Source organism: Pteropus alecto, unplaced genomic scaffold (assembly GCF_000325575.1).
Source record: "Pteropus alecto unplaced genomic scaffold, ASM32557v1 scaffold17, whole genome shotgun sequence".
Taxonomy (NCBI): Eukaryota; Metazoa; Chordata; class Mammalia; order Chiroptera; family Pteropodidae; genus Pteropus; species Pteropus alecto.
The window spans coordinates 7,399,929-7,417,749 of NW_006440645.1; the positions used below are offsets into that span (position 1 = coordinate 7,399,929).

The 17,821-nt window shown below is 31.6% G+C and overlaps 1 protein-coding gene across 1 annotated transcript in view; it reads left to right on the plus strand.

Annotated features, from left to right (window-relative positions):
- The window catches only part of HSPA4L (heat shock protein family A (Hsp70) member 4 like), a 45,455-nt gene extending 27,657 nt beyond the window's left edge, over positions 1 to 17,798 (plus strand). The window contains exons 14-19 of the mRNA XM_006917760.3: positions 1,587 to 1,724; positions 4,040 to 4,165; positions 4,432 to 4,539; positions 6,323 to 6,442; positions 9,509 to 9,670; positions 11,957 to 17,798. Coding sequence (XP_006917822.1) covers positions 1,587 to 1,724; positions 4,040 to 4,165; positions 4,432 to 4,539; positions 6,323 to 6,442; positions 9,509 to 9,670; positions 11,957 to 12,148 — 846 coding nt within the window. The 3' untranslated portion in view covers positions 12,149 to 17,798. The remainder of the gene's footprint in view (positions 1 to 1,586; positions 1,725 to 4,039; positions 4,166 to 4,431; positions 4,540 to 6,322; positions 6,443 to 9,508; positions 9,671 to 11,956) is intronic.
- The last annotated feature ends 23 nt before the right edge of the window (positions 17,799 to 17,821 follow it).

Genomic DNA, 17,821 nt, shown 5'->3' on the forward strand with positions numbered 1-17,821 from the left:
TATCTGTACTTTATAGTGCATGCTTTTAATACGCTTGATTTTTTAATCCTATTACTTTGGAAACGTGTAGAAAACATGAAACCAGAATAAATACATTTCAAAGATTTATATTATAGAGGATTTTTTAAAGAATAAACTCTGACAGTACTATAAGTAAAATTAACTTTTTGGTAGGAAAAATGTGTTTTTTTGGTAACTTCTCATTGAAAATCATATAATCTCAGAGAAAATAGAAAACAAAAGAGGCTAAATGAAAAAAACTTAAATTAGCAATAACCCTGCATCTCAGAGTTAACCACTGTCAGCATTTGGCTGCATAATATAAAATATTTTTCTTTGAGCAAAAACAAATATTTTTGAAGGTAAAAATTTAAAAGATAAATAGTTCTGTTATTAAGTTATTATTTTACCAAGACAGTCGTTAACCAGTAAAAGAAGTGAGAGAAGACCCTGCTCCAATCACCCAGATAAAATGTGGCTGTAACTCTAACCTAAAGAAAATTTAATGTTTTGGTTAGCTGTATAGATTTTTTTTCAAAGGTTATAAAGACTCAGTTTTAAATCCTAGGCTCTTAAGTAATTTAAAACCTGAAACCTATTTTTCTAAATTTTTTATTTTACCCAATATTTTTTGCTTTTAATTGTTTAACAACTTCTTTAGGATATAGATTATATACCATGCAAATCGCCTATATAAATGTACAATTCAGTGGTTTTTTATTCTCATAGTTTTGCAGTCATTGTCACAATCAATTTTACAACATTTTCATCACCCCAAAAAGAAGCCATGTATCCATTAGCAGGAACTCCCTATTTTTCCCCAACTCTCTCCCTGCCAGCTCTAGGCAACCACTAATCTTTCTGTCTCTAGATTTGCCTAATCTGGACATTTCATATAAACAGTCATACAATATATGGTCCTTTGTGCCTGGCTTCTTTAATTAATGCTTTCAAAGTTCATCCAGGTTGTAGGATGCATCAGTACTTCATTTCTTTTAATGGCTGAAGAATATTGCATTGTACGGATGTGTACCATATTTTTACCCATTCATCAGTTAGTGGACATTTAGATTTTTACTCGTTTGACTCTTATGAATAGTGTTATTATGAATGATCATGTACAAGGTTTTGCATGGACACGCATTTGCATTTTTCTTGGGCATGAACCTGGGATTGGAATTGCTGGTCATATGGTATCTCATTGTTTAATATTTTGAGGAACTGCCCAACTGTTTTTCCAAAATGGTTGCAATATTTTAGTCTTGCCAGCAATGTATAAGGGTTCCAATTTCTCTACATCTTCACCAACTCTTGTTATTTTCCATTTTTTAAATTATAGTCATCCTATGGGTATGAAGTGGCATCTCATTGTGGTTTTAATTTGCATTTCCAGCCCAATATTTTTTTATGTAGAAAGATTAAATGTACAGAGTATAAAATATCAGAATTTTTAGTAGTATTTTTAAATGGTAATAGTTTTGTTTGATTTTACTTTTTTGTTTCATCTGAAATTACTTTCTTAAATCTATTTTTAAGCTAGTCTTAGAAATTTACAGTATTATTTTCCTCTTGTATTTGTTTTGCAGTCAGCTCCCTCAGACAAACAAGACCGATTAAACCAAACCATTAAAAAAGGGAAAGTCAAGAGTATTGAGCTACCTATCCAGAGCAGCTTGTGTAGACAATTGGGCCAAGATCTTCTCAACAGCTACATTGAAAATGAGGTATGTAAATCTGATTTGAGGTCAAAATAGGTGGTGGTGTATTCTCAAATTTTTGTAGAAGTTGATGATTGATTATTCCCCAGATTTGGGGAACTAGTCTATAACTCCTAAGGAATTATGAAATAGCTCATGTAACTACTTTATTTTAGATGAAATATTGAGCTGTATTGATATCATGTACAGTGTAGTTTTCATCTTAGTTACATGAAAACATGGAATGTCTCCACTATACAGACCATTCCAAAAGTAATGATTCTTATCTCCTTTTATTCTGTCTTTACCAGTAATTCCCAGCAGATGTCATATGAGGATTAGCAGCTCTCGTTTTCTAATGTGTTGTCTTTGAAGATTGACTCTCTTCAAAATGCTTTCTGATTTACATTTCATAATACTTTTTTAAAAATCTGTTGTCATTATCTTGAAAATTTCTTTACATGTCTAAATGTTTAATTTTAGTCTCTTGAAAAAGAGTTTTGTTTCTTTACCAATAGATATGTAAGAAGTAATTTATTTTTATTTTTAAAATAGACATTTAAATGGTAGTTCCTAATTTCTACAGGCTTGGCTAGCATTAAAGGTCAGTTTTGTTTGAAGTGCCCTAATATTCTCCCTTCTGCTGCACATTAGTCTAGGAATTTCTTCAAGAGATTTTGCTTTACAGTGCTTGTTCTTTTTGTACCTACCTATACCACTATCATTAATTATTAAAGGCTGCATTTTATGTGAAGCAGCCATTCCTGGAGACCCTGAATAATTCAGAATTTATATGTTTGTAGACTAATTTACCCAAAGGAATGAATTGTGGGGAAGTGCACCTATGGCACATTGTGGGTATAAAATATTTCTTAAATTTTTAAGTGTCTCACTATTTTAAATTCACAAATGTCAGTGCATTGCAGTCTTGTGTTTAAAATACTGTTTTTGTTAAGTGAAAATTTTGTTCTTTATTACAGTCCTCATATTTCTTTGCTTTTGATTACAACAATAATAATACTTGCTAACATCTTTAAATACTTTGATGTCTTCAAAACAACCCTGCAGTGTATAGTTACTGCTAGACATTTACATTTTGCAGATGAGAAAACAGGAACAGGTAGACTAAACCACCCAAGCTCAGAGAGTAATCTTCAGTTTGGATCAAGGTAGTCTGTCTCCAAAGCTCAAGATCACAACCACTATATTATATTCCCTCCCAGGGCTAATATTTTTTCAGCACCAGTTATGTGCCAGATACTGCACTAAATATTTTATGTGAATTATGTTAATTTTATTAACAGCTCTGTGAACTAGACAAAAGTGTGCTCTAATTTAGGATAAGAAAACTGAAGTTGAGAGGGTCGGTGACTCTTCTGAGACCTCAAAGCTAGTAAATGGGTAATCTAGGATTTGAACCCAAGTATGCACAATGATATAGTCTGTGTAGGTTTTTTAAAATAGCTTTATTGAGATACAATTCACATACCATACAATCCACCCATTTAAAATGTGCAATTCAATGGATTTTGGTACAATACATTATTGAAATTTTTTAATTGTGGCAAAATATATATAACAAATTTTGTATTTTGACCATTTTTAAGTGTACAGTGATTCAGTGCATTAGTTATATTCACAGTGTTGTGCAACCATCACCCCATCTCCAAAACATTTCATCACCTGAAACAAAATCTGTAACCATTAAGTAATAATTCACCATTCCTCCCTTGCCCCAACTCCTACCAAACGCTAATCCACTTTCTGTCTTTATGAATTTGCCTATTTTAGATAACTCATAAATGCAATCATATATTTGTCCTTTTGTGTCTGATTTATTGTACTTACTAAAATGTTTTCAAGGTTTATCTGTGTTGTATATCAGTACTTACTCCTTTTTATAGTAGAATAATATTCTATCATGTATATGTACATTTTATTTATCCATTCATCTGTTAATGGACAATTGAGTTGTTTCCACCTTTTGGCTATTATGCATAATGCTGCAGTGAACGTTCGCATATAGATATCAGTTTTGAGTTCCTGCTTTCATTTCCTTTGGTTGTATACCTAGTAGTGAAATTGTTAGCTCATATTATAATTTTCTGTTTAGCTTTCTGAGGAACCACCAAACTGTTTTCTGTCACAGCTACAGTATTTTACATTCCCAAAAACAGTGTTACAAGGGTTTTGTATTCTCCACATCCTCACCAACACGTATTTTTATTTCTTTGATTTAGTCATCCTAGTAGGTAGAAGTGGTCTTTCATTGTGGTTTTGGTTTGTATTTTCCTAATTCCCTAATATTCTTAATGGCAGCTAATCTGAAACTTTTTGAATAGGGGAAGATGATAATGCAAGATAAGTTAGAGAAAGAAAGAAATGATGCTAAGAATGCTGTTGAAGAATATGTATATGATTTTAGAGACAAGCTGGGGACTCTCTATGAAAAATTCATCACTCAAGAAGTAAGTCTAAATTTTATAATTTTTTTTTAGACCTATTGTAAATAAATATATTAACTGTGTTATTGTCAGTCTTCTTGAGCATATTTAGAAATGGTTCTTGGTTATTTTTCCAGAATGTAGAAGTTAGTGAAGGGCATGTTTATGAATAAAAAGTCAGAAAAATATGAAATTTAATATTTTATACTTGAAAACATTGTGTCCTTCCTTGATGACTTTTATTTCTAAGAAGAACATTTTTAATCAGTTTCTCTTTAACATATATCTAGGACTTCAGTAAACTGTCTGCAATATTGGAAGACACAGAAAATTGGCTTTATGAAGAAGGAGAGGACCAACCTAAACAAATTTATGTGGATAAGCTTCAAGAGCTAAAGGTAAAATTTTAAAAAGTTCATGTTAGTGTTAAATCGAACATTAAGTTTTCCTAAAAATTACGGATTAAGAGCACAGTGTACTTTTAAAATAAATATGTAAGAAATTACTCAGGCACATAGATATGTGAAATAAGAAATGTTCTCATTTTGAAAGCATTTTGGTAGGTGAGTAATGCTACATAATTGAAATCAAATAATGTATAATCATTTTTGTCTATCATGCTACTCAGATATAAATATTTAGAACATGACTAGAGTGTATTACTTTAACAAGCTATATATTTCTGAGCTGCCATTAGAAGTCATTTTGTCAACCAGACCCCTTCTTATCCATCAGAGTAGTCACCTTTCTGCTTCTCTCCCCCTTCACTGTTCTGACTTTGAGAAGTTATACACTGTCCTTTTGTATTTTCACATTGCAACTGATGGAGACATCCTGCCAGTGAAGAACTTCAAAAATAGCACCCCTGCTCTTGAATGAATAAAGAGACATGGCCACCAGGTCCCCTTTTTCTAGGTCAATGCTATGATTTTAAGAAAAAACACTGTTACTCCTTTCCTCCTGCTTGCTCCCCAACTCTCCCCAACCCTGAAAAGGAAAAGTTTGATTAGAAATTCGGATTAGAAAGATGACAGGAAATTTTAGTCTTTCATTTTTGTGGATCATAGCAATGCTTTAATGTGCACATGAATTATCTGGGGTTCTCAGTGAAATGCAGATTATGATTCAATATATCAAAGTGGGCTCATGATTCTACAGTTCTAACAAGCTTTCAAGAAATTCTGATGCCACTGGCCCTGAATCATTCTTTGAATAACAAGGGAATACATAGGTGCTAAGTGATGACATTAATGATTTCTAGAGTATGGGAAAGGTGGGATGCAAAAGAGGTTACTTAAAACCCAAATAAGTTAATATCTTGCAATAATTACTTTGATGCCGATAAACTACTTTCAAAGGGAATAATTAGAAAACCTAAGCTTATGATAGGACTACTGAGTTTTATCATATTTTATCTTCTTGCTGTTTTACTCCCCATCCCCCTAAGAGAATTACATATCTGGGGACATAGGAACTTCCAGGCAGCTGAAGCCAGTAGAAATAACTAGAAAAGCCCAGAAGCACCCAAAATGTATTATTTTGCCTCAAGTTTGTAAGTAACCATAAAAATGAATGTTATAGAAGTTTTCATACACTTTATTTTTTTTGAGATGGCTTTTAGAAATTAAAAATGCAGCATTTTCTCCCCTTTCAAAAACATGTACAATAAAAAATATGACGTAAATAGACTAAAGGCAATATGTTATCCTGGAACAGAAAAAGATGAAGTCCAAATTAAGTCTGGAATTCAGCTCATAGTAATGCACCAGTGTTAGTTCCTTCACTGACAAATGTACCACAGTGGTGTGGCGTTAACAAGAGAAAAGCGATGAGAGCTGCTTAGCTCTCTATTATTTCCGTTGTAACTTCTGAAAATCTAAAATTATTCTAAAGTAAGCTGATTTTTATTTAAGTATGTAAAGAATTTGAAAGAAAATATTCATTCTTCTAATGCATCTCCCTTCTCAGAGTTATAGAGGCTGTTTTATCATTAAGAAATTCCCCACTGCAGACACCTAGGGTAAGAGGTCAAGGTTCTTATTTTTAAAACACTACACTCATAATACAGTATACATTTTAATCTAATGAATAAACTTACTAGACATAATATTCAGTATCTTCTGTTAAGTTCTATTCTGTTAATAACTTTTTCTTTAAAAAAAAAATTTCTTGTGTTAACAGAAATATGGCCAGCCTATTCAGATCAGATATATGGAACATGAAGAGAGACCAAAGGCTTTAAACGACTTGGGAAAAAAGATCCAACTTGTCATGAAAGTGATAGAAGCATACAGAAACAAGGTATTGGATTGGTAAAGCCAGCTGATGATGGTGGCATGTGTGCAGTACATGGCCAGCATGGGGTAGATCTAAAAGTTCTCAGCTGCAAAGCTACAGCAGTTGTTGCTACCGAGTTGCAGAGACATTATGCGCCAAACTTGATACTTATTTTTTTATTGAAGAATTATTAGTAAAGGATACTAATGCATTTAAAATACAGTACAAGTATGGCTTTAGTATTTTTAAGCTCCCTAAAACCACATTTTAAATTAATCCAGTGATCAAATCCATTGTTTTCTTCTTAGGGATTTCATTATTAATACAGTGAAAAAGAGGTTTTCTTGGACCTGTTTCATTACAGGCCTCTCTGAGACTGGACTCTGCTAGCATTTATTTTGTCTTTTGGCCTTTTTTTTTTCATTTGGTTTCTCTTTGTCTTCTAGTCCATTAGTCATTTGTAATCCTCTATACACATTATTCTTTTATATACGTACACAAATCTGTTACTACTCTTGACCTTGCCACCGATTTTAAGCCTCATATATTTAGTTTGAGGCTTAAATAATATAAATAAAATATAATATCTCTATTGGCTAAAACCACAAGATCTGACAGAATTAATCTTATCATTTTTCCCTCTAAACCGAGATTAGATGACATTTTCTTTAAGTGAACAAATAATAAATGTAAGGTTTTTAGGCCTTATCTCTATACAACTATTCAACTGCATTGTAGTGCAAAAGCAACCGTATATGATACATAAATAAATGAGCATAGCTGTGTTCCAAAGTGACTTTATTAAAAAACGCAGGTAGCAGGTTGGTTTTGGCCTGCATGACAAGTTTGCTACTTTAAACATTTACTGTAATTCTCTACTTTTTATCAGTGCCATTAAATTAAATTTAAATTGCAGTTAAAACTGCATCAGTGGGCAGGAGAGGCTAGTACCAGAAAGATTCAAGCAGAGTATCATAATAATAGCTTATGTTGATCAAGCACTTAGTGCTATTTTAAGCACTTTCACCTGGATTGTCTCACTTTATTCTCACAAGGATATGCAAGAAAACTGCAATGTTTTAGCAACTTGTCAAGAGTTACACAGGTAGTAAATAGTGGGGTCAAGATTAAAACCTAAGCACTCCAAAGTTAACATACGAGTTCTTACCTATAGTGTTTTTACTACACCATGTGGAAAGAGGTTACTTATTTTAGAAAAAGATTTGTGAATTTTATAAAATAAGATTGCAATCCAGGCCACCTAGAACAATCCAGGTACTGATTGCGAATGTGCTTGCCAATGCCAGTGTCCAAATTGTCCATACAAATAGAATATAAAGCTAATGGAAAGGTAAGAAGGAACAAGTAAACAAATGAAAACAACAAGACTATTTCAAATTTGGTGTTGGAGATTCCCATACAATTACTATGCCACAGTGTACCCAGGCTTTAGCAGTCTTCTTGAATGTCCAGGTTTAAGATATTGTCCAAAACAAGGTGAGATTTGTGTTCAAGGAATTTGAGTTTTTATTGTGCACCAGGCTCCTTTCAAGATGAGAGAACTACAGCATCAAACAAAACATGGAACCTGTTTCTAATATGTTTTGGTGGGGAAAGGTAAATAATAAGTTACTGTAAAGTCCGATGGTGATAAACGGCATGGAAAAAGTAAGGGACTGCCAGAGGTGGAGATGTGTCAGAATGGCAGACTAATAAGATGACATATATGTGAGGGGAGAACTGAAAGAGGTTAGGGCTCAAGAAGAAAAGTTCTAGTAAAAGTGAATAGCAGTTCCACTGTTTTAAGCCACACTGGCTTCCTTGCTGTTCCTTCAACACATTCTCCCTCGAGGCTTTTGGAACTGCTATTATTCTGAGAATAGAAATTCATTGGAAGTTTTTGAGCATAGAAGTAATGTGATTTGATTTATTTTTAAAGGCTCTGGAAGCAGAGAGACTAGTGAAGGCATTATTAAAATAATATAAGAAAGAAATGATGAGATGTTTAAACCCAGATAGTGGAGAGGGGGAGAAGTGGTTGGATTTTTGCTACATGTATTTTGAAGGCAGAGCAAATAAGATTTGCTGATACTTTTTATGTTAATATAAGAAAGAGGAGTTCAAATGACTCCAAGTATTTTGGTCAGAAGGATGAAATTGCCATTTACTGAGATAGAGAAAACTGGGGGGTGGTAATCAGGTGTTTGAAATATAGGCAGTCATCTCAGACTTTACAAATAGAAATTCACTTTGGAAGCTGGATATAGTTGGGATTTCAGGGAAGAGGTTCGAGGCTAGACATTTTTTTAGAGCATGTAGATGGAGGGATGAATGGGGAATAACTGAAGAACTGATCCATGAAGTTGGGAGAAATTCAAGAAAATGTGGGGACCCAGGAGTCAATGATGATGGATGCATAATTTGTAAACAGATAAGCAGAAAGAAGAGTTGAGTAGCTGACGAAGCTTTATGGTTTTGAAAAATGGCATCACCACCATCCTCTCATTTCTTTGGCTCTGGAGTATTTCATTCTCTTTTCCTTTATTTTCCTTGTCCAATGTATAATCAGGAGATCCTTTTTTCATATGTTACATTGCCATTTCTTTCTGGTTGTGTGGTTAACAGTCTAAACCATGGCTTCTTAGATTGTCTTCTATGTGTGGCAGTTGCATTTCTCTTTTTCAGATGATTTTAATATGTAATTCTCTTTATCAACTTATCATATTGTTTTGTTGTATATTCAGAATTTTCTGTCTAGTTTGCTATATGCTTGCTTCCTGTATTTCTCTTTATTCTCTAATAAATTCAATTCCATGTAGCTTCTTTCTTGTCTAAGTACCTGTCCCTTGAATATTCACCACTAGTCATTCTTTTCCAAACCTGACTACTTCAGAAAGCCTTTCCTTTTAAGCACCCACACTAATTTTTTTCCTTTCTCCCAGTCTTTTCAGTTCTATGTAATTTGTATGTGGCTTCTTCATGTGAGTACATGTGAGGTATATATTCTATAAGAATCTAAATCATTTAAGTGGAAATTATTAATAAATTGTTACTGAAAAATCTGTTACATTAAGATTTTTTTTTTAATAGGATGAAAAATATGATCATTTGGATCCTGCCGAAATGGAAAAAGTTGAAAAGTATATCAGTGAAGCCATGAGTTGGTTGAACAGTAAGATGAACGCACAGAACAAACTAAGTCTCACTCAAGATCCTGTGGTGAAAGTTTCAGAAATAGTTACAAAGTCAAAGGTAAGAAACCATAAAATTCTCCTTTTAATGGGTTCAAGCACCAAAATTTTTTAGTGGAAGCCATACTTTGAGAAATAATCAACTTGCAAAAGAACTTAGCAAAACAAATTTAGGGCTAATTTTTTTTTTTATTTTGAAAAAATAAGATTCTAAGTGGGACATCTCTGTTCCTTGATTTAGTCAACATACACATGGCTGTTTTGTAAATTTTAAGTGTAATGCAGAATGAAAGAAAGCAATGTGACAACTTTTGACAGTCAAATGTTAGACTTGGAAAGACTTCCAAGTCTCAAGTCTGCATTGTAAAACCTTGGCAGTATAGGCCTGTCTTTGATGTAATTACATGGTGAAATCTTATTTCTGAGCTAAACTTTCCAGTCTAAAAAACATTACTAATGAAAATATCAAACTCATAGAAAACATGAAAAACATGGGGACAAACTTTTTAATAAAGATCAGCATCTAAGTAGAAAAATGAGTAAAAATTTTGGAAAGTAGTTGACAAAAGAAATACATGTTCCATAAAAATATGAAAAGGTGTTCATCCTCATCACTAATCTACAAAATGCAAATCTCTTCTTTCACTCATCCGATTTGGTTGTATATTTGTTTGCATTTATAATCTTTGCCATAGTTGTCAAGGATGGGAAGAAATTTATTACAACTTTTCTGGGACATTGTATCAGAATATGTATAGAAACTTAAAATGATTAGACTCTTCAATTCAGAAATCACATTTCTAGGAATGCATTCTAAATTGATCCTTGTACGGGTATATGTAGATTAAATAATTGTTTTTAACTGCAAAAAATCAGAAACAACCTAAATACCTATAAGTAAGCAGCTAAATGAATAAATTGATACATCAATAGAATACACTGTAGCCATTAAATATATTTTAGATGTCGATATATCTATTTAAAGATGTATACAACGTATTGAGTGAAAAAAAGAAACATCACAGAATCTAAAGCTCTCTCACTATAAATTACCCATGCACATTGATTTATATACCTATATAGATATGCCTGGACATACATGTAGAAGGATCTTTACCAAAATGTTAATACCTGTAGGAGATGGAATTTCAGGTGATTTTTTTTTAATCTAGTTCAGTATGTTTTTCGGTATTTAGGTATTTAGCCTTTTTAAAATAGAAAACAGGTATTTCTTAAATAGAGCACTAAAAGTATTTTCCTTTTGAGAAAGTTTTACAAAACTGTAATAATTAGCTGATTTCAAAAAGTAAAGTTAGTATGTATATATAATTTCACTTACTAAAATTGTTTTCATGTAAATGTTGAGAAATATCAGTTAACTAAATAGATGTTGATATAATGCTCCTAACAGCATTAGGCATAATTTAAAGGAATGAATTAAAAATTATCCCCAACACTAATTCAAAAAAATATATGCATCCCTGTGTTCATTGAAGCATTATTTACAATAGCCAAGATACCTAAGCAGCCTAAGTGTCCATTGATAGATGAATGGATAAATAAGATGTGGTGTATATACACTGTGGAATACTCCTCAGCCATAAAAAAAGAATGCAAATTGCCATTTGTGACACTGATGGACTTAGAAGGTATTATGCTAAGTGAAATAAGGCAGAGAAAGACAAATACCATATGATTTCAGTAGGGTGGAATATGAAACAAATGAACAAATAAGAACAGAAACAAACTCATAGATGCAGAGAACAAACTGATGGCTGCCAGAGGGGAGGGGGGTACAGGGATGGGTGCAAAAGGCGAAGAGGGGAATAAGAGGTCCAAACTTCCAGTTATAAAATAAGTCGTGGGGATGTAATGTACAGCATAGAGAAAATACTCAATGATATCATGATAACTTTGTACAGTGACAGATGGTTAACAGACTTATTGTGGTGATCACATCATAAGGTATATAAATGTCAGATCAATATGATGTACACCTGAAACTAATATAATATTGTATGTCAACTATGAGTAAAAAATGAACTTTTAAAATATATTTTAAAATTAAAAATTATTCCTGCCTAAGTAAACTATATTTTGAATTGTGAAGAACCAATTTTTAGGAAGATTAGATACAAAAAGTATTGTTAAAGATTGAATAGTTTCCTGTCACCACTTACATGCACTAGCCTAAAAGGTATAAATCATTGAGGTATTGAAGAAACAGTTGGTTATCTAACTGAGCCAGCATAAATCCAGGAATGTGGAATTACATGGAAATTTATAAAGTTAAGGCAGAATTTAACTGTACTGTTTTTAATACAAGCAATTTTCTTCATGTCTTTAGGAACTGGATAATTTCTGTAACCCCATCATTTACAAACCAAAACCTAAAGTAGAGGTTGCAGAAGACCCAGCAAAAGCTAATAGTGAACACAATGGACCAATGGATGGACAGAGTGGGACTGAAACTAAACCAGATCCAACAAAAGACAACTCACTGCATACTAAATCTTCTGGGGAGATGGAAGTGGACTAAGTCATAATTTTATCTTCACGAAATTCAAACAGTGCAAGTAACCACGGGGTCCATTCTTCTTTTACATCTGGCACACACAACAGATGTTCAGTTGTTCTTAACCACTTTTTGTCATTTGTTTTTTGGAGTAGTTTTGAAAAGTGTTTTATATTGAGTACACCTCTGTTCATTTCCATTGCTGCTTATGTGAAGCGCTAGCTGAATATAGATTTACAAGCCAGTTTAAGCTTTCCTAATATATTTTATATCAAACGTGCAAGATTGATACATAGTTGGCAACAACTTACCTTATTTAAAGCTTCTAAGTTGATAAACTTCAGCTCTTTATTTGGGAAAGGATACTGTATTGCACTATTGTTGCAGAAGCATAGATTTAACTGCATCATTTTGAAAAACAAATATTGATATTGATGTGGTTTAAAGCCACTGAGGCACTGACCTTTTTCTAGTGATTGTATTGTTCTAATTTAAATATTAAAGCAAATAAGAAGTTCCTCCACAAATTAGTCTATCTCATTGGTATGCCATGAGGACTCCAAAGATTTGTTGTTATCACATAAATGAAACAAATCACACTTTGAAAGGGAAAACACACAATTTTATGTTAAGGTGACACCAGCAATTTTCTTTTTATTAGTAATGTGGATTTATGTTTTCTCACAGTAATTCAGTGTCATTTTCACTTGAAACTTCTGATCTATTTCTCCTGAAGACCTGCTGCTACAAAAGTAATGGCAGCCTTACGGAAGCAAAGTGTTTTTGATGAAAATACCTTCATGTTAAGTGAAAAATGCTGTTGACCTACTCAGACATGCATCTGTGATGTTGATAGCTTTGTTTCAGTTTTAGTAGCTGTTTTAGTTTTCTTAATTGATTCTGTTAATATCTTAGCACAGAGTAGGGAAAAATGGCATAATGTGTTGCATTATATACATTTATTGCTGAAGTACTTAATGTTCAGATATAAACACTATTAAATAAGCAGTAATACTTGAAAAGAAGCACTTATACCATAAGTCTTAGGAAATAATGCTTGTAATAAACTTAACTATGTTACATATCAACAGGCAAAATATAGAATGTTACATAGTGTAATATGGTATGATGTGATTAAATTATAGTTCCTGCTGTTACATTGACCTGTTCAGACCTTGGCTCCAGTTTTGGTGCTTCTTAGAAAAATTATATGGGACAAGGGACTGTGAAATTAAGATATTTTAAGAACTTAATCTGTACTTCATCACCAGACTGGTTCACTTGTTCAGTTTTGTCTACAGGCTTTCACTATGGGAGCAGACTGAAATGATTTTTAAACCTCTAAGAAGCATAGACAGTTCATGGGCTCTTATGTTTTAATGCCAATCAACTAGATTGACCTAGTTTTGAAATTTTGAGAGGCTCACTTTTTCCCAAAGCTAAATCTTTATATTGAGAATTAATACTGACTTTTCTTAAGTAGTAAAAATTGAGAGTTTAATATCTTTAGGGATAGTCATTATTTCTCACAACTAGTTCTCTAAGAGAGATTTCGTTTCTACAATGTAGTCTGCACTGAAAGGAGAGTATAGAAGAGTGCATTTAGAGGGGATTTTTATCCATCCTTTTTGAGAGAGATTATCTTGTTTGCATTAAAAAAATCATATAGCCCCAATATATTTTTAATGTCTTCTAATCGTTAAACTGTCCTTGTTTTAATACTGTTAAAATGAAATAATTATACCCGTTCGTAATAATTGATAAAGTACACTTTTTTAAAGCATATATCAGTTACTTTTCTTTGTATGTTGAATATATAGGTTCATTTCAGGAAAACATCAAAGCTATGAAAGGGAATACACAGCAGTACAAATAGGGAGTTTATAGCTTTTTCTTGAATAAACAAGAACACCTCCACATACTTTGTTAGGAGCTATACTTCAGAAACTTTTGGGAATAAATGTGGGAACAACCCTTTCGTTATCTGAATTTTCTAGTATGTTCTGACATTTTCCATTCCTTCTCTTAAATTGGTTTATGTAGTTCTGTGTTTTGGTCCGAAATATAACATTCCAATTCACTTCTATAACACTTAAGTTAAATACATGCAAAGATTACACATATACTTTTTCTACATATTTATTCAAATGATACTTTCAAAAGCCCTTTAACCTTATAATGTAGTTATTTATTGAATACATTAATAAAAGACAGTGTTCTCCTTAATACAGTTTTGGGTAGACAGTATGGTTTAGTTCATTTTAATCTGCACTGAAATATGCAGTGCTAGAGAAAGATATTTTCAAAAGAAATCAATATTTTAGAAGTTATTTTTAAAACAGCAAAATAGAATGTTTTCCTATAGTAAGCAAATAAAAACTAAGTATGTAGAAAATATATAGGATAATTAATAAATACTGGTACACTTTCTCTATGGAAAAGTATAAATTACTTGGTCTGGGAAACCAACTCCTGATAGTCAATTATACTGTGATTATAAAAACAAAAAATGCTAAATAATATAACAAAATAAAATTGGTAATGTTTTAATTCTTTAGTGGCATACAGAATTCTTAAGTTTTAAAACAACTAGAAGGCAGCACATCAAAGAATGAGGCTATTGCAATAACAGATAATCTGCTTTAAAAAAGTCATTAGACCTTTATTAAGAAGGAATAAAGATTTCTTAGACATTTTCGGGGTCAATTATTATGTTTATGATTATTTTCTAGATAGAAGTCTTTATTTAAAGTGAGTTTTGGGGCTCAGTTATCAATATACAATATAATAAAACAGTAATGTTAAACAATTTTGTCCAAATTAGCACATCTTTAACTATTTTGAAAAACTATTCAAACAGACATTTGAATATAGTGATCAAATTAGCTTACTTCCGTTTGACTCCAAATAGATATAAATATCCTATTGTCATAAATTTGAATTGTAATAGCCTATAAACATTCTCTTTAAAATTTTCTGTTTTAATAGTTGGTCTTTGGGATTCCACACCAAGTAAAACGTTAGCATTAATTTTACATATCAGATTTAGAAGTGATTCTTAAAAGCCTAGAAAAATAGATCTTCATCTCTTTCACCTTTTAGATTTTACAACAAAAAACTTCAGTTCTAAAGTAAATGTTATTTTGTGGTTAAACTTTGGAAATTTTCAGTTTGAAGTGGAATTTAATTTTGTGATGTTTGATTCTGTAAAACTTAATGAGTCATGTCTAATTTATTGATCTATTAATATTTAAAAATCTGATGGCACTGATTAGCCACTGATGACTTTTAAAATGACATAAGTAGGGATGCTTATAAAGTTGGCTTCTAATATTTTATTATCCTTACTATAATATTTTATAGCCATCAGTGATTCAGCAAACTAAATCTTTAAAGCACTCAATTTCAGAAATACAGAATTTTTTATCAAAAGAGAAAAACAGGTTTAAAATTACCTTTTAAAAATTTTTTGTTGTTGGTCAATGTCAAATTTAATCCAAAATATCATTTTAAATAAAATAATTCCCAGGAAGCACATAATCTTTTTAATAAAAAGTAACAAAAATTTAATGCATCTCAAAGACCAAGACTTTTAACCAGAACAAACAAAAAAGAAACTTGAACTAATTTACTTTCACATCTCTAATTTAAAATGCACTAAAATTAATATTCTTCCATGTATTCATATGTTTCCTAAGAAAACAGCTTTTTTACAATATGGCCAGATGTCTAAGTTTTTTGTTTGTTTGTTTGTTTGTTTGTTTTAACTAAATTCATGGGCAGTTGTTTCATACAATGAAAGGGCACCTGGAATTTTTGAGAATGTTAACAAACTGAAACTGCTTTGAAGAGAAAACCTAAATATCTGTGGCAGTGGGCAGTATCTGTAGGTGGTAATGGCTCTTTCATCTTCTAGCTCCCTAAAGGATACCTCTAGCATATTGTTAGAGTAAGTATTAAAAGAAAAAGCACATCTGTTAAAATATATTATTAAATGACTTGGAGCTTTCAAGTCAAAGAAAAAAACTAATACTTTAATCATGAACATTTGATTCAGTCTGTCAAATAGGTCAAAATCCTCAACAACAGAAATTAATAGTATGATCTTTGTTTTGGAATTTCTAACTTACTGTCATGTTCTGAGTCACAGTATGATTAGTAGGAAAATATACTGATACCTGAAAATGACCCATCCTATAAAGAGATAAGTGAAATTCAACATGTCTCAGATAGTTTAATACTGTATTAACTATAAGTGGAAATGGTCTTTAGTGTTTCCTGTTATCTTTAATTTATCCTCCTATTCATTTCTAGATTCTTAAATAATTACATTTTTCTGAAATATATTTTCCTATTTATTTTGGATTATTCTTTATCTTTTATTTCATGCTAGTGTATCACTTTGATAGCTAATTTTATTACCTTTGTCTCCTTTATCTTAACAAATCTTACTGTTAAGAATTTTTTAAAATTAATAGTTGAAAAGCCATGTTCTAAATGTCCATATGTAATATCTCTAACATTTAATAGTTGCTTGATCAAGTAGATTTTTCATATATGACCTTAGAATACTTCTAAGCAGTTCTGGACCAAAAGAGGTCGATTTTGTGAGTACTGAGTTTTAAGTAGCCATTGTCCCTAATTTTTAATCCAACTATCAATGTGACAAAATAACAAGAGTCAGAAATTCAAAATGGTTGTTAAAGATTAGACACCTTCAGTTCTTTGCTGCTTTCTGATTACATACATGGGTTGTGTATCTTTCTTTTTTTTTTTTTTTTAAAATTTCCCTAAATGCTTTTGCTTCCAAGACTTTGAACTAAAATAAAATGTTTTTGAAATCCTATGGACCCACCAAGAATGTAGATGTTAAAATGTAATTAGAGGTGGAAATCTAGGTAATGGAAGCTTTAAAGTGTTGTGTTTTTTACCCTGAAATAAACTTGTGTGGCTTAGTATCTTAGAAGGAGACTCACATTAAAAGTAGTTACCTTGTAATTTGGTAGGATCAAGCCTTTATTGTTTGATACTACAGTTTATAGAAGCAATATTTTAATGAAGGTACCAAATTGTTTAGTACTAACAATATGGCATCCAAGTCATTTTTTTCTTTTCTCCAACCATTATTAAAATAATTTATGAACATTGTAACTGACTCTGGTCATTAGTATAAAATAACTTATGGCAGTTTAGTTCCTACTAGCTAGTAATTTTTTTTAAAGAATAATACATTTCTTAATTTCCCAGTTTGTTTTCAATACAGAACGTGACTAGTGCAATGCAGAAAATCATAAGTGTGATATGTCTATAAAAATAATTATCTGAGTTTTGCATGGGATAGACCCTAGCCTCAATGAGCGGACATGAGAATGATTTGTGATGTTAGGTTGGTAACATTCTAGGAATATATATGTGTGTATATATATACATGTATGTATATATGTATATATATCTCTATATATATTTGGCATATAATTTTGGTTCACAAACATATCCATAAAAATGCTTACATATGTCAGTATCAAAGTATATAAAACATTTTCTATGTATGTAAATTGGCATCTTCATACTGGTGAACAAACAAATGGCAATTGATAATAAACGCAGTTCATTTTGGATGGCAGTGCACCTTGTCAAGAAGTCATGTAATTATAATAAATATGTATCTACTTAACTCCTTTAACTATGATTTTTGCA